The sequence below is a fragment of the Schistocerca americana genome, chromosome 2, assembly GCF_021461395.2.
Source record: "Schistocerca americana isolate TAMUIC-IGC-003095 chromosome 2, iqSchAmer2.1, whole genome shotgun sequence".
In the NCBI taxonomy this organism is placed as follows: Eukaryota; Metazoa; Arthropoda; class Insecta; order Orthoptera; family Acrididae; genus Schistocerca; species Schistocerca americana.
The window spans coordinates 149,347,023-149,362,739 of record NC_060120.1 but is presented as its reverse complement, the minus strand read 5'-3'; the positions used below and the strand labels follow the sequence as shown (position 1 = coordinate 149,362,739).

Here is a 15,717-nt window from a genome sequence, read left to right as displayed (position 1 = left end):
CGGATCATGCTATATTAGTTGGAGGCGACTTCTACCTACCTAGTATAGACTGGGATGTCTATGGATTCATTACAGGTGGTACAGACAAGCCGTCGTGTGAATTACTTTTGAACACTTATCCGAAAACTGTCTTGAGCAGCTAAATCGACAGCCAACGCGTAATGGAAATATTTTAGATCTGGTAGCCACGAACTGACCAGACCTCATCGACGGTGTCAGTGATAAGACAGGGATTAGTGATCATGATGTTGTCATTATGACTATGGTTACGAAAGTTAAAAAGTTGGTCAAGAAGGCTAGGAGAGTATTTTTACTAGAAAGAGCAGATAAGCAGTTGTTAGCTTCCCACTTAGTAAATGAATTGACTTCATTTACTTCTGGTACGATGGTCGTGGAAGAATTATCGGCAATTTTTAAACACATTGTAAATCACGCATTGGACATGTATGTGCCGAAAAAGTGGGTTAGGTACGGAAAAGACCCACCATGGTTTAACAGCGCAATTCGAAGAGTGCTCAGGAAGAAAAGGCAGTTGCACTTGCGGTACAAGAAAGTTCGGGAGAATGAGGACAGGCAAAAGTTAGTAGAGATTCGTGCTGCTGTAAAAAGAGCGATGCGCGAAGCATTCAACCACTTAGCAAACGATCTTGCTGAAAACCCAAGGAAATTCTGGTCTTACGTAAAATCGGTAAGCGGGTCGAAGGCTTCCGTCCAGTCACTCACTGATCAGTCTGGCCCGGCAACGGAAGACAGTAAAACGAAAGCTGAAATATTAAATTTAGCATTTGAGAAATCTTTCACGCAGGAGGATCGTACAAACATACCGCCGTTTGAGTCTCATACAGATTCCCGTATGGAGGACATAGTGATAGACATCCCTGGGGTTGTGAAGCAGCTGAATGGGTTGAAAATAAATAAATCGCCAGGTCCTGATGGGATTCCAATTCGGTTGTACAGAGAGTACTCTGCTGCATTGGCTCCTTACTTAGCTTGCATTTATCGTGATTCTCTTGCCCAACGTAAAGTCCCGAGCGACTGGAAAAAAGCACAGGTGACGCCTGTATGTAAGAAGGGTAGAAGGATGGATCCTCAAAATTACAGACCAATATCCTTAACATCGGTTTGTTTGCAGGATTCTCGAACATATTCTCAGTTCGAATATAATGAATTTCCTTGAGACAGAGAAATTGCTGTCCATGCATCAGCACGGCTTTAGAAAGCATCGCTCCTGCGATACGCAACTCGCCCTTTTTTCACATGGTATCTTGCGTACCATGGATGAAGGGTATCAGACGGATGCCATATTCCTTGACTTCTAGAAAGCATTTGACTCGGTGCCCCACTGCAGACCCCTAACTAAGGTACGAGCATATGGGATTGGTTCCCAAATATGTGAGTGGCTCGAAGACTTCTTAAGTAATAGAACCCAGTACGTTGTCCTCGATGGTGAGTGTTCATCGGAGGTGAGGGTATCATCTGGAGTGCCTCAGGGAAGTGTGGTAGGTCCGCTGTTGTTTTCTATCTACATAAATGATTTTTTTGGATAGGTTGGATAGCAATGTACGGCTCTTTGCTGATGATGCTGTGGTGTATGGGAAGGTGTGTCTGTCGGAGGATACAAGATGACTTGGACAGGATTTGTGATTGGTGTAAAGAATGACAGCTAACTCTAAATATAGATACATGTAAATTAATGCAGATGAATAGGAAAAAGAATCCCGTATTGTTTGAATACTCCATTAGTAGTGTAGCGCTTGACACAGTCACTTCGATTAAATATTTGGGCGTAACATTGCAGAGTGATATGAAGTGGGACAAACATGTAATGGGAGTTGTGGGGAAGGCGGATAGTCATCTTCGGTTCATTGGTAGAATTTTGGGAAGATGTGGTTCATCTGTAAAGGAGACTGCTTATAAAACAGTAATATGACTTATTCTTGAGTACTGCTCAAGCGTTTGGGATCCCTATCAGGTCGGATTGAGGGAGGTCGTAGAAGCAATTCAGAGGCAGACTGCTAGATTTTTTACTGATAGTTTTGATCATCACGCGAGTGTTACGGAAATGCTTCAGGAACTCGGGTGGGAGTCTCTAGAGGAAAGGAGGTGTTCTTTTCATGAATCTGTACTGAGGAAATTTAGAGAACCAGCATTTGAGGCTGACTGCAGTACAATTTTACTGCCGCCAACTTATATTTCGCGGAAAGACCACAAAGATAAGATAAGAGAAAGATTAGGGCTTGTACAGAGACATATAGGCAGTCATTTTTCCCTCGTTCTGTTTGGGAGTGGAACAGGAAGAGAATATGCAGGTTGTGGTAAGAGGTACCCTCTGCCACGTACTGTATGGTGGATTGTGGAGTATGTATGTAGATGTAGATAATGGAACGTATGATTAATGGTCGGGTGATGTGGTGGCTCGAGTTTCGTAATCTCCTCACTTACGCCCAATGTGGATTCCATAGGCATTCTGCAGTTGATCATCTCATCACCTTGCCAGCTCATACTATGAACAATTTTTTGCTGACTGTGGCCATGGTTTTTGATTTGGAGAAGGCGTATGAGACCTGCTGAAGGATGGATATTCTCCATATTATGTACAAGTGGGGCTTTTAGTGTCGCTTCCTCCTTTTTACTCAGGAATTTTTAAAAGACTGTGTAGTTAAGTTACGTATAGGCTCTGCTCTCTTGGTCACTTTTATTCAAGAGATTGGGGTGCATTAGGGTTCTGTACTCAGCGTTGTCTTATTTGCCACAGCCATTAACCCTGTTAGGGATTCTGTCCCGCCAGGTATCACAGGCTCTCTTTTTGTTGATGACTTTGTGATCTATTGCAGCTCTCAGTGAACCTATCTATTTGAGTGGCGTCTTCTGTGATGTCTTGATCATCTTTACTCATGGAGCATCAATGGAGTCCGCATTTACACTGAAAAGACTGTCTATATGAACTGATGGCAGTGCCAGGAGTTTCTTCCCCTGTTCGTACGTCTTGGCCCATTCCTTCTTCCATTCATTGACGCAGCAAAATTCTTGGGACTCGTGTTTGATAGGAAACTCTGTTGGTCTTCCCATGTCTCTTACCTATAAGCTAATTGTGTACTCGTTCTCTCAATGTTCTATATGTTTTATGCGGTAACCCATGGGACCATCCTCCGTTTACACCAGTCCCTTGTTCATTCGAAACTTGATTATGGATGTGTCATATATTTATCTGCACGTTTGGCCGCTGGCACCTTCTGTACTAGTCCCATTATGAGAGTCTTATGCTGAGGCTGCTGACTTACCATTGTCCTACTGGCAGGATGTTCTCCTCAGTCGTTACACGAGCCATCTGTCTTCTTTGCCCAATCACCCATCCTATGCTCCCTCTTTTTGACGATTCCTTTGACCACCAGCATGGACTGCACATTTCTTCTCTGTAGCCTCCCAGAGTCTGCTTTCGTTTGCTTCGTGCCAAGGTACATTTCATTTTGGACTCCATTTGCTTCCTAAGGACACTACTCCTGGCCTGGTGTACCACAGTGACTTACTTGCACTTTTCACATGGCCTGGGGCCGGGGCTTCATCTATACCAACAGTTACAAGATCGGCTATGGTGTTGGTTGTGCCTTTGTACGATGATACTTTTCAATATCTTGACAAGTGCTCGATTTTTACTGTGGAGCTTTACACCCTTTATCAAGCCATCCAGTACAACCAGCGACACGGGCTTCCAAATTGTGTCACCTGCTCAGATTTTCTCAGCGCTCTTCAGAGACTTTGCGCATTGTTCTTAGTCCACCCTTTAGTACAATGGATCCAATTCAAGAATGCCTCCACTCACTTACTGTTGGGGAGCCAACGTGGTTTTCTTGTGGGTTGTTGGTCACGTCGGGAACAAGGCTGTTGATGCTGCTTTAAAGGCTGCAGCTCTCCTCCCTCGGCCTGCTAGTCATGCTGTTCCCTCAGATCTTCATGTCACTGTTTATCGGCATGTAGTATCACTTGAGTGCACAGTGGTCTTCTATCCAGGGGAGCAAAGTCTGTACCATTAAACCTCTTCCAATAGCATGGTCAACTTCCTCTTGGCCCTCACACTGCGAGGTGGTCATTTTAGCCCAGCTGCGTATAGGACACTGTCACTTTAGTCACCGCCATTTATTAAGTGGTACGGCCCTCAACCCCTCATGGTGCACTGTTTTCAAATCCGGTGCCCATTTTTTAACTGCTTATGTCTAAGTTTGTCGTTTACTTTGTCAGATGTTTTAGCAGATGTCAAGCATTCTATCAATCACATCTTTTAATTCTCTGCAGCAGCATGGCAAAGCAAATTTGATGGCCCCATGGGGACCTCCTCCATATCAATGATGTTCTGAGAAATTTTCCCTAGGGTGTCCATGGCCTTAACTGCTCCTCTTTTGAAGTTGCTTGATTGGGTTTTTGTCTTTTTTACCTCAGGTTTTTATTTAATACATTTTTTCTTATGTTATGATATGGGCACTTATGACCTTAGCAGTTTTGCACCCTAAAGCTCCAACCAACCAAATAGTCCAAGCTCTGCAAGTATAAGCTCAAAATCTGTGCCAAGTATCGACAGTCTGACTGGGTACAATGACCACTACCTAATGAAGACTGTTGACCAAGGCAATGTCTGGTAACAGCAGTAAAAGTATGTATTTCTTACATTAATACCACAAACAGCTGATGCTACAAACTTAAGATTGTTACTACACTCCATCTACAGGTAGGTTATTGATCCATATACCCATTTCATACATAATTTGCTATCCCAGGCTGTTAATGACCTCAGTGTATTGAATACAACTCTTTTCCAAATCAAACCACATCTATTGGTCTTTTAAATCTTTATTGGTTCTGAAAATGTCATTAGGTTATCGAAGACCATGAAGCCATTTCTAATTTAAAATAAAATTATAAACAAATTCCTGCATTCATTCACACAATATAATCACTTAAACATGATATGCACAAATACAAGCATGCCCAGTCTTCTAAAGGTAGGCACAGAGACTTAATGTCTACTACCATGATGCCATATCTGAACTACTTGGTCACCCAAACAAAACGAAATTAACCAGCTTCAATAGAGGTGCCCCACACACTAAAACAAATACTCATAATACTTGTGCACCTTATACACACTAACACGTCAATGACATCCGATTAGAATACTGCATGAATAGATTCAGTGACCACCAATCCTGTTTTTAAAGTTACCAGGTAATACATTATTTCTGTTGTGTCAATGACAGATGGCGTGCAAGCCCACATCACTGCATAATGAGAATGGACATCCATTAACTGCTATAATTTCTTCCTGATCAGTCAGGCCAGAAGCCGAGGCTTTGTTTTCTAAATTAATCGTTACTGTTACTGACAAGGGGAGGCCATGACGTTGGGATCACAGACTTACTTCAAACTTTGTACTCCTTTAGTAGGTCATTAAAACAACGTAATGTGGAAGTAGTAAGGTGTACTACTCTGTCAATTCCGAGAAAATTGCAAGAGAAGCTTTACATGTCTATTATGTAACTGATGTATCTGTGTGCAGGTGCTGGATGTTACTGTTCATGGTGGTCAAGTGGTTAGTTTTTGAGCTTTGGAAAATGAATGTGTATGAGGCAGCACTTCAACTCCCATTCAAACCTTCGTTTTTGTAGTACAAGTGTAAATTCTGTGAAATTAAAAAAAATTGCACCTATGCTATTTGTTCTTGCCACGTTAACAATGTCTCACCACTACACAGGTTAACTGCCAAATGGGGCCTGCCTCTGTGTCTGCAGCTCAAAGTGCTGAGGTGCAAAGTAGTTCCAAGTACCTTACCACATTGCATGTACAATGGATTTCACAAATGACAAGAGGCATACATTTTCAGGAAAACTGTGTGTTTCTTCATTTACTTGTCAATAGTTATAATTAAGTTTAATTAAAAATAGTAACATGAAATTCACTAAAACTTCATGAAAATACACATTTTCTCAAATGTCATATAAATTAAATAGTATGACCAGTGATTTAAAAAAAAGGAATAAAAGTTAAGTTTGTGCGGGAGTTGAACTGTCGCCTCATACATGTTCATCTTACATAAATCAAACACTAACCACTTGACCACCATGAACTCTAATGGCCAGCACTGACGCACAGTTACATCAGTTACATAATAGATGTGTAAAACTTCTTTTGTGATTTTCTTGGAATTGCCAGAGTAGTGCACCTTACTACTTGCACATTCTGTTGTTTTAATGTCCTACTAAAGGTGTACAGAGTTTGAAGTAAATCTGTGATCCCAACATCGTGGCAGCCCCTCGTGAGAAAGATTGCTGTGCTCACACGTAGTGAAGCAGCTAGGACTCGGCACCAAAGTTCTTTAAAGAAGAAAGACTGTTGTGCTACTGGTGCTCATAAAATGACGACCACATCAAGTGAGTAATGGCAGGACAAGGGAATTTACCAACCTTGGGCTGCATATCACATATTGAACAAGGGGTGGAGGAGTTCATTTTTCTCCTATGTCATGCCTACAGCCTCTCATCTCTGAACTCCAGTAAGTAAAATTTACTTAACAAAAGGCCACTGTTCTAGATACTCACTGAGCTAGTGCTGATATCACTTATTATTAAACACAACACAAAACAAAATCTAAGGAAAGGAAACACTAAGCGAAACAGTAACATACATACTAAATGACTTAACCTGGGCATTGTTGCTGTTTCCTGCTTCCAAAGAAGCTTGGGTCTGACAACAATAAAACTCCACAGCTTAGTGGATATTAGTGAACTGTCTTTTTTTAGTTAAAGTAGGTTACTTAATGTAGGAACTACTTTAGGTTACTGATAATGGTGTAGACTCTTGGCAGTTCCATTGTCTCTGTTGATCAAAAGATAAGTGTAATTGCCAGTTTTCATGTTAATATTATGTGGATTTCCGTAATGCAGGTAGAACTTTGGTATTTTCTTTTGAGTGAGGGAAAGGGTCATTGCTGGCAATTGGTTCCTTTTGAAGAGGGCATGTGGCCTTTCGGGTAAAACTACCAGCAAATTGCATGGTATGGATAATGTTGCAGTGAAAGTGACTCCTGTGGCCTCTGATTGACCACACAAACAGGCACTGCCATTTACAGCTGATGACAGCACTGGTGGAGACCAAAACCAGTCACACCCTGATAACGCAGATGCAACCAACCCTGGAATTACAAGTGCCAGCTGATTCCTTGTTACATCATCTACTATGGTATGTAACAGGGTCTATCGTGTCACAGTCTTGGAACCCTCCCCCTCCCCCAAGCTTCTCCAACTTTACTGTTGTGACAAGGAAAAGAAGATACTTGTTTTAGTTATGAACAGTGTCACAAAATGTTCTGACACCATGCTAACAACCACCCCAGTGTCAATGACAGCTACATTTTCACTGTGACACTGCAAATTTACATAAGAGTGGCAATGTACATTTTCATCTACGTTGCTGTCTGCAGACAGAAAATCTTCTAATGGGTTTTGGTCACACCTTGTAATTCTCTACTGGGAGTTAAAATCTCTGGTCCTGTTGATTTGTAAGGTCTTCACAGGGAGCTGTAGGAGACCCCAGAGTTTTCCTGTGTAAGGGGAAATGTTAATATAAGACTGACTGTGGGATTGTACCCCTCTTCGCTATAGTTTGTGTTTCCTGTTCAACAGTTCTTGTGTTACCCACAGTCTGTGTGCATAATTCATATTGCACATTGCCACATCTCTCTGCCCTTGTCGCCATGCTGCTGGTGACTATTTTGCCAAATAGCAAGTCTGTTTCCTTTCCCTATTCGCTCGCAGCATTGCATCGGGTAGGGCTGTTTTGGACACTTAAATATTGTACATTATTTCTATCACATCCTGTCCAGAATTCATCCAAGGCTGAAAATATATCTAGTGACTCTTCTGCTGACTTTGAATGGAAATTGATAAACTGCCACCTTACCCACAAGGGCATTTGCTGAGTAAAGATGACCATGAGGTCTTCTTGGTCCACTGGTAGGTCCAGGTTCTGAGCAGCAGAGACCTGCAGGAAGAATATGTGCATGCTTCCTAACTGGACATTGTACGGGGGTCCAGTAATCGTTCTGCAGAGAAGATGACAGTTGCAGTCTCTTACACCCTTTTCGGAAATGACATGCTACAACTAGTGTCAGTGGAAGTATTACTCAGTCCAGGAGGCATGCTAAGGTATCTTAGTGGCTAAAGGCCTGTGCTCTCATAAAACAAGTAATCGAGGTTTGAGTACCAGTCTGACATGATTTTCATTTATCACAGCACATTATTTCGATCTGTATTCTCAGCAGTAAATGTAAGTGTGTGAGTGCACTCGGGAGCTGGTAAGCATTTTCATAGTATCATGGTCAGACCGTACTTGAGATGTGTTTGATCATGATTTGCTTCCTTCACAAATGTTCTTAATGCTTAAAACTAAGACAATGACAATTTTTCTGCACTGAACTGTTACACTTTAGACTTTTCAAAGGAAATGTGCTAACACATTTTAAAAGGAAAGTCTTTCACAATGAGTGACACATTGTCTGCCGAGCAACAATGCTAGTCACTTTTACTTCTTTTTGTGCCAAGTAAAATTAGAGAATAAAAGTATGTAGTGTAAACTGACTTCAGCACATCACACCTGCCGATCATGAGGATCTGGTGGTGTATCAGCTGCAATAGAATACAACATTTTATAACATAAAATGCTCAAGAAGAATGAACACATCCATATGACCAACTAACAACCTTTTGTAAATCACTTACAAAGTGTTGTGGTATCTTACATCATCATACACATACATAAAATGAGTAAATGGAAACAAGAAGACATTATTATTTCAATATAATTACTGAACATCCCATGTTGGTAAAATCTTAAAGATATTTTGTGTATGACCTATGCAAAGTAGACTACAATGCTGTATACAATAAAATGTTTAGGAAAATTGAACACACAATCTTGACAACCAACTAGCAACCTTAAGTAGACAACTTACAGGCCATCATGGTATTTTTCTTACTTCATATATATTAGATACAATCAATCCTAGCTAAAAACTGATCTTATTTTACCTCAAATAAAAGTGCAACATTTGAGGAGAACAAAATTTGAATAGCCATCTATTGAAAGTGAATTCAGCATATGTCTACAGACTTTACAATCATTCTATTATTTTTCAGTTAAAAGGTCTTTTTGTGTTGACGTTAGCACGTAATAAGTTCAAGTATCAGATTAGAGTAGGTTATATTCAGTCTTCTTCCATAGACCCAAAAGTGAGATGATTCCCGGGGGTGTGGGACTTGTCTGAAAGTATAACATAAAAAACACAAACTATTTGAATATAAAACTTACCACCCTGATCATTTGTTAGGAGAGTGTCGAAATAGGTGAATACATTACAGTAAACTGGAATGCTAATATCTACAGAATTAATACACTGTCAGACTCATGTAGCACAAGCAGTATGGCGGTATGTATACATTCATCCTTACCAGTAAACAATCTCAAGTGTAAAAATGATTAACCCTGTCCTTATGGTAAGAACAACATACTGATTTAAAGCATATGGTATATTCTATCTGTTAATACTGCTATTGTGAATTTTGAGCATATGATGAGAACTATGTTTTCATTATGAGAGTCGCCTACACTATGTACATCCTATAGCAGCTGCAGTAGCACTGTACCTGCAGCATTTATCATTAAACCCACTCAATAAGCATCTTTTGAAAACTTTATGTTATTGAACAATGAGAAATATAATCACCAAACTTCAAGCCTTAGTGGACTAAAATACCAATTGTTATACATTGTTCAAACGTTGCTTAGAACACGCATTATTCAAACAGCCTGGAAGGTGACAGCACAGTGAAAAGGTGTAATAGGGTTCCATGCAGTATCACCCCTACAGATGACGCTGTTTTGGATGCCTTAATAAGTGCCACAACTGAGAAGAATGTTTTGTGGTATCAGTGGGGTATATGTAGATCCTTAATCCAAACAGGTTGCAGAATAGAAACCAAAACCTATCCAACTTCTCCACTTTATTTTACCCTTAAGTCAGTGAAATTGAGATGCCATAGGTTGAGTAGTACCTGTGATTTAAATTATAGTGGGCTCATTGGTTCTGCATCCCTTCCTACCAGTATAACATCCTTGACATACTTCAGTATTGTAAAATGTTGTGTGACAGAATTATTACATACTGTATAGCTCCGGAATTATAGTTAAATGGAGTTGTTAGCCTGTGCCATACTGGTTGATTGCGATTATGAGTTGTCTCACACGTGATTACAGTTCCACAATGTAAGTTCTCAAAAGGTGTAAATGTTGACTACTATATTTACAATTATTTTTTGTAATGACTCACTGTGCCGTATTTTGGTTTTTCATTGTATGTCGACATCTGAAGAGGGTCTGTTAATGACTGAAACTGGTCGTGTAATAAATTGATTGATACAGCTGTGTGCAACCATGATGTTTCAGCAATTGTTATGAGTTGTAAACCATGACGTCTTCAAAATAATATTTTTTTAGTCATTATCTCCTTTTGTTAGTATTTTAATTTCTCTTCTCTTTCTTCAGTTGAAGGCGAAGAAGACAAATATGGAGAAATACTTATTATTGATCCAGAGACAGAGGTATGACAGGAGTTTGCCAAACAATATATTAAATTTCTTAGTGTAGGCTAACTGTTATTATTAGGTTGTTAATTACTAAAAAACTGTGACATGTAAATATTTGTTGTTCCTTCATTTTATATCACGCTGCAGAATATTAATGGTTAGTAGAGAACTCTATGTTATGTAAGAGGAAAAAGCAAGCCTTAAACTCATCTAATGTGGAGTAAGATCTGCTCTAAGCATACTTGCTGGCTCATGTTGCAGCTGCTAATTGGGAGCTTAGCATTTTTACCATGATATCCTCTGTACTGTGTCCCTTCTAGGATTCACTGAATGCTACCTGCACTGGCAAGCTAGGAGTCCTGTTTCAGTGTGATGTATGTCACAGCCTGCAGTGTAGGGTTTCTCAAATAACAGTGGTTAATCCACAAGACAAACCAATATGTCATGCATCCACTGGCTGCTCTGCAGACTTTTTCATATGATTTGAAAGAAACTATTTGGTAAAAAAGAAATTGGGTCTCTTATATCTCGTCTTCTCATTCTTTAGTTTCATGATGAACTGCACAATTTTGTTAATGGTCATTTTGTGATATTTTGAGATTAAGTAACTCATTGCACTAAATTTGAATAGTTTCCAATGAGAAACAGGGGTTGCTGTGAGTTTGCATTTGGTGCATGTGAGCCATACGTTGCTGCATATAAAAGTTAGCTAACAGATGGAATTGTCCTTTAAACTTGGAAGGACATTTATATCTATCTCCTGTCCCCAGAAAATGAATTATGCATAGTACACCCAGTTCTGCTCGCTCATGCAAACGATAAAGCAAAAATGAAAGATTCATAACATTCCTCATATTTTGTAAATGATAGGTTATGGCAAATGAGAATGATAGGTTATGGCAAATGATAGCATGCAAAGAGGAAATTATTGTGCCAAATGGTTAACAAGTGATACTCCATTATTTACCACAATATGCAAGTACCTACAGTTTTTTCAGAGGAATACTGTAATTTTTTTTTTAAGGGCCATTGATAACTTGTGAAACAAAAATGGCGATGATTTCTTCTAACAACATGAGTCACAACATTTTTTTATTTTTTTTATTTTATTTTTTATTACTGAGAACGAGTTTTTTTTATATATATAAACTATTGAGATGTCTTGTCCTCAGTTGCTAGTTTACCAGCACACTGTTTCAGTATTCCGTTGCAATTTCAACTGCACATTCTGTTGCAATTTCAACTGCATTAAAATGTTTGTGAGTTGAATCTTTGTCAATTTTTCTGTGTTCTGATAAAGGAAGCAAATTTCAATATAGCAACAAGAGAAGCATGGTTGTTACTTAAAACTCATCATTGTGACACTTCCCTGAGGAAGAAAAAGGAGTATTAAATGTTTGGAAGCCAAATCATCACTTGCATTGCAATTTTGATGGAACTACGCTTTGAGTCCCAGTCCCTTTTGTACACAATGTCACAAAACTCAGGTTTTTTTTTTTTTTTTTTTTTTTTTAGCATCTCTAAAATACGTATTCACCAGTTCCTGTGTGGTTCTTTAGTGGATACAGGATCGAGGAACAGATGCAGTTCATGGACAGAGAATTCAGATTTTATTTTATACTACATCTAATACCATATAGTAAAAGAAATATGTATCTTTGTTTACTGTGGTTGCAGTGTCAGTTGTTAACATTAGCTTTCAATGTTGAAATATATACAGGTATAAAAGATTTACATTTCAGACAGTTACCAGTACAATGACTGTTCCATAGATGATGAGCCCTGACTGCTATGAAAGTCAGTAAATTTTATGAAAAGACAAACACACAAAATGGGGCTGTGTGTGTCAATATTTGAGCTTAAGTAGAGCAACCACTGGGGCTTTGGAAGGGGAATGCTTTGCATATCATTGGCAGCAGTGTAAGCATTTGTGGCAGTGTCCCTATGCTGCATTGGCAGCTGTAGGTAACATGGTGGCATAACATGCAGTGTGCGCTTTAAAGTGCGGCTGACTAGATAGCAGCTGATACAGCTAAAGGTTTTTCATTAATCTAGTTACAAAATAAAGCATATTTACGTAAAATTAAGCTTGTAAATTTTATTTAAATTTCAATACGTGTTTAGTGTAAACGAAACAAAAAATTATGCGTGGGTTCCTATAATTACATTTAACTGTGGTTCAATTTGAATCACTGGCATCTTAGAAGAACTTTACAGTCAGGGCACCACTGTACTGTTTCTTTTCTTGAAGACTTACTGCAGACTGTTTTTGCACAAACTTTGCATGCTTGTTGGGTGCATCTTATTTCCTGAGGAAGGAGCTCTTGAAAAGGTAGTATGATATGAGTTGATCATTCTTGTCTACACTTGCTCAACTGTAATATCTGTCCATGGCAATTGTATGTCCCTTTTTGAGGTAATCTCACAGTCTGTTTTTCTTGCTAGGGACATGTAGATTGTGACAGCAAAGAATCATGAATTTCTACTCAAGTTCATGTGCTCCACAACCTTGTGGGTTTTGTGTTATTTGATCTTATCATTTTATCTGCAATTGATTGTCTGCCTTATCATGTTTTATTATTGATGCAGAGAAAAATAGAAAAAATATTGAAAGCATTGCTGCTTTAATTCACTTCTATTACAAATTCACTTTCTTCTTTGAATTCAGGCAGTGATGGTTGCTCATATAATGTGGTCCATCCTAATTCCACTCCCAATGGAACATTAGAATGTCTTCTCTTGCATGTTGGTTCTAAAGATGGAACTACATTCGAAGTGCTACCATGATTATTAGAAAATATTTTCTACTGTTAGTGGTGGAATTTCATGTGAAGACACAATGGAAGTATAACTTATATTGCAGATTTCTCAAGCAAAATAATACAAAATAATGGAATGATAATATTAACATAATGCTGTTTTTGTGCTAGAGTTTGATTCAGATGCAAAATCACTGTATTCATTGTCAAAAAGTCCTTTTTGGAGCCAGAACCTTCGTACGGTTCATTCAGAAGCTTCTCGATCTCAGTATTGGTCAAAAATTTCAATGTATTTATCAGAAAATGCACTGCTAGCCAATGAGAAAGCAGCACCACAGGTCAGTGAAGTGGTTTCAAGCAAGTGAGGATTGTTCTTTGAGAATGCCAAACTAATTTAATAGATGATGTTCATCATATTTAGCCCACAACAGACATTAATGTTAATGAAAACCACCTCAGCTGTGTTATTACAAATGTAATGTGTTACAACCAGTTTTGTTTCTTTACATATCTTCAGGTTGCACAATTTGGCAACCTGAGGTGTTAAGAAAAATCCATGATATGGCAGCACCATGCAGAGACCTGTTCAGAGCACACCAAACCTGAAAGCAAAATATTTGTAAGAGCTGGGTTACATGTGATGTGACTTATTAAGTTTACAAAGTTTAATATGTTTTTACTTATCGTGAAGTTGGCAGCTTCACATGGCTCTGCAACCTTAGCTAGATGGTAAATCATTTGTCAGAACGTGAGTAGTTTATTGTATAATTTTTTTCAAAATGAAGATTACTTAAGCTAGTAATATTCAACATGAACAGCAGGTGCCCTACACACACCCCAGTTGCAAATCTGCATAGGTAGCCCACCTTTTCTTTAGCTAGTAGCATTATCATACATGAAGAACATAAATTGAGTTTCCTATCATACAGATCTTTGGAATACTTGTTGGCTGCCCTGGAGTACTTTCCCAAGACATTGAGACATTGTGAATTTGTTGACTGTAACTATTTTCCATTATAGGCTCTTGCTTTACTGAAATATTGGAGTGCCAGTATGCACTGTATGTTGTGAGAACTATGTGATGACGTCTTGGGCTTCATTTTGGCAAGGAATATACTACATCAGACTCTTCTGAAATTAAATGCAATCTGTTTAGGTAAATATCATGCAGGGCTGTACACTCGAGTAAACTTGGAAATGACCATGGTGTACATATTGCCCAGTTATGTGAAGTAATTGTCAGTTTCAAATAAAGTAGCAGCTTATTTAGGAAAAAAGTTTCATTCAACAAAGAAATAAGGTAATAGTGTTTAAATATACACAGGATGTTGTATTTGTTGTTAGAATATACTGAGTGTTGTATTGCAGTTTGAGGTGTGAAATATATCACACAAGTTGTATGAAATAATTCCGCTGCTTTTCTTCTTTCTAGATGGGTGTTTTTGTGTCTGCACAATGGCTCATACAAAATAAATTTTTGATTAACAGGTGGCTGTAGCTGGAAGGCATTGTTTGCTGGCTGGTAGAGAATATGCCCCATGATAATGAGTACAGTAGTCGTACGGGTACTTAATAAAATTGTTCCTGGTCGAGAGGAGGGCATTAGACATAGTGGTTAATATTAGTAACAAACACTGCATTAACATTGTAATTATAAATTTAAAGGCTAATAACAGCTCTAAGATGAGTGTTCGTCCTCACACCGTAACAGATTTCCTACTAAATCAGAAAGAAATCTTGAGTGGAGAAAACAGTTACATTTTTGACACAACCAACTATGCTACCAATAGATACACTCCATGTATGACTCCCTTTCTTGTCATCTATCGCGACAGCTGCTATCGAAATTTAATGAGATAATGAGTAGCTCAATGTATTTTACACTACACGTTTATTCTCCTGCACTTCGGTTTTTATTCGACTTGCTAGTTGATTTGTGTGTTTCACTGATTAAGTTGTCAGAGTGGCATGAAATAATTTACCAACTTAATTTTTATGTTGACTACTGTTAAAGAACATTATGATTATTATGTCATTATGTCTATCTCGTACTCTTCTGCACACACCTGTTCTGTGATTGGCTGCTGGCGGGAGAAATTCTGCTCAGGCACAAGTACTGTACAGCAGATGCTAGTCTGACCACACTGATTTAAATTGCATGTGGTTTCCCGAAACCACCCAGTGTTCATTCATTTATTTTTTGTTTCACACATTATGTTCCATAAATCTCATCATGAAGAGCCTCAGGGATTTGGAAGAAGGCAAGGTATTCATTAACATGCAGAAACAGCCACTGCAGGTTCAGGCTGCTGGTAGTGTGTATAAGTCCA

General features: G+C 38.8%; 1 protein-coding gene across 1 annotated transcript in view; it reads left to right on the top strand.

Annotated features, from left to right (window-relative positions):
• Nucleotides 1-15,717, top strand: part of LOC124593672 (protein phosphatase 1 regulatory subunit 7) — a 76,240-nt gene that overhangs the window by 17,146 nt on the left and 43,377 nt on the right. The window contains exon 3 of the mRNA XM_047131965.1: nucleotides 10,588-10,643. Coding sequence (XP_046987921.1) covers nucleotides 10,588-10,643 — 56 coding nt within the window. The remainder of the gene's footprint in view (nucleotides 1-10,587; nucleotides 10,644-15,717) is intronic.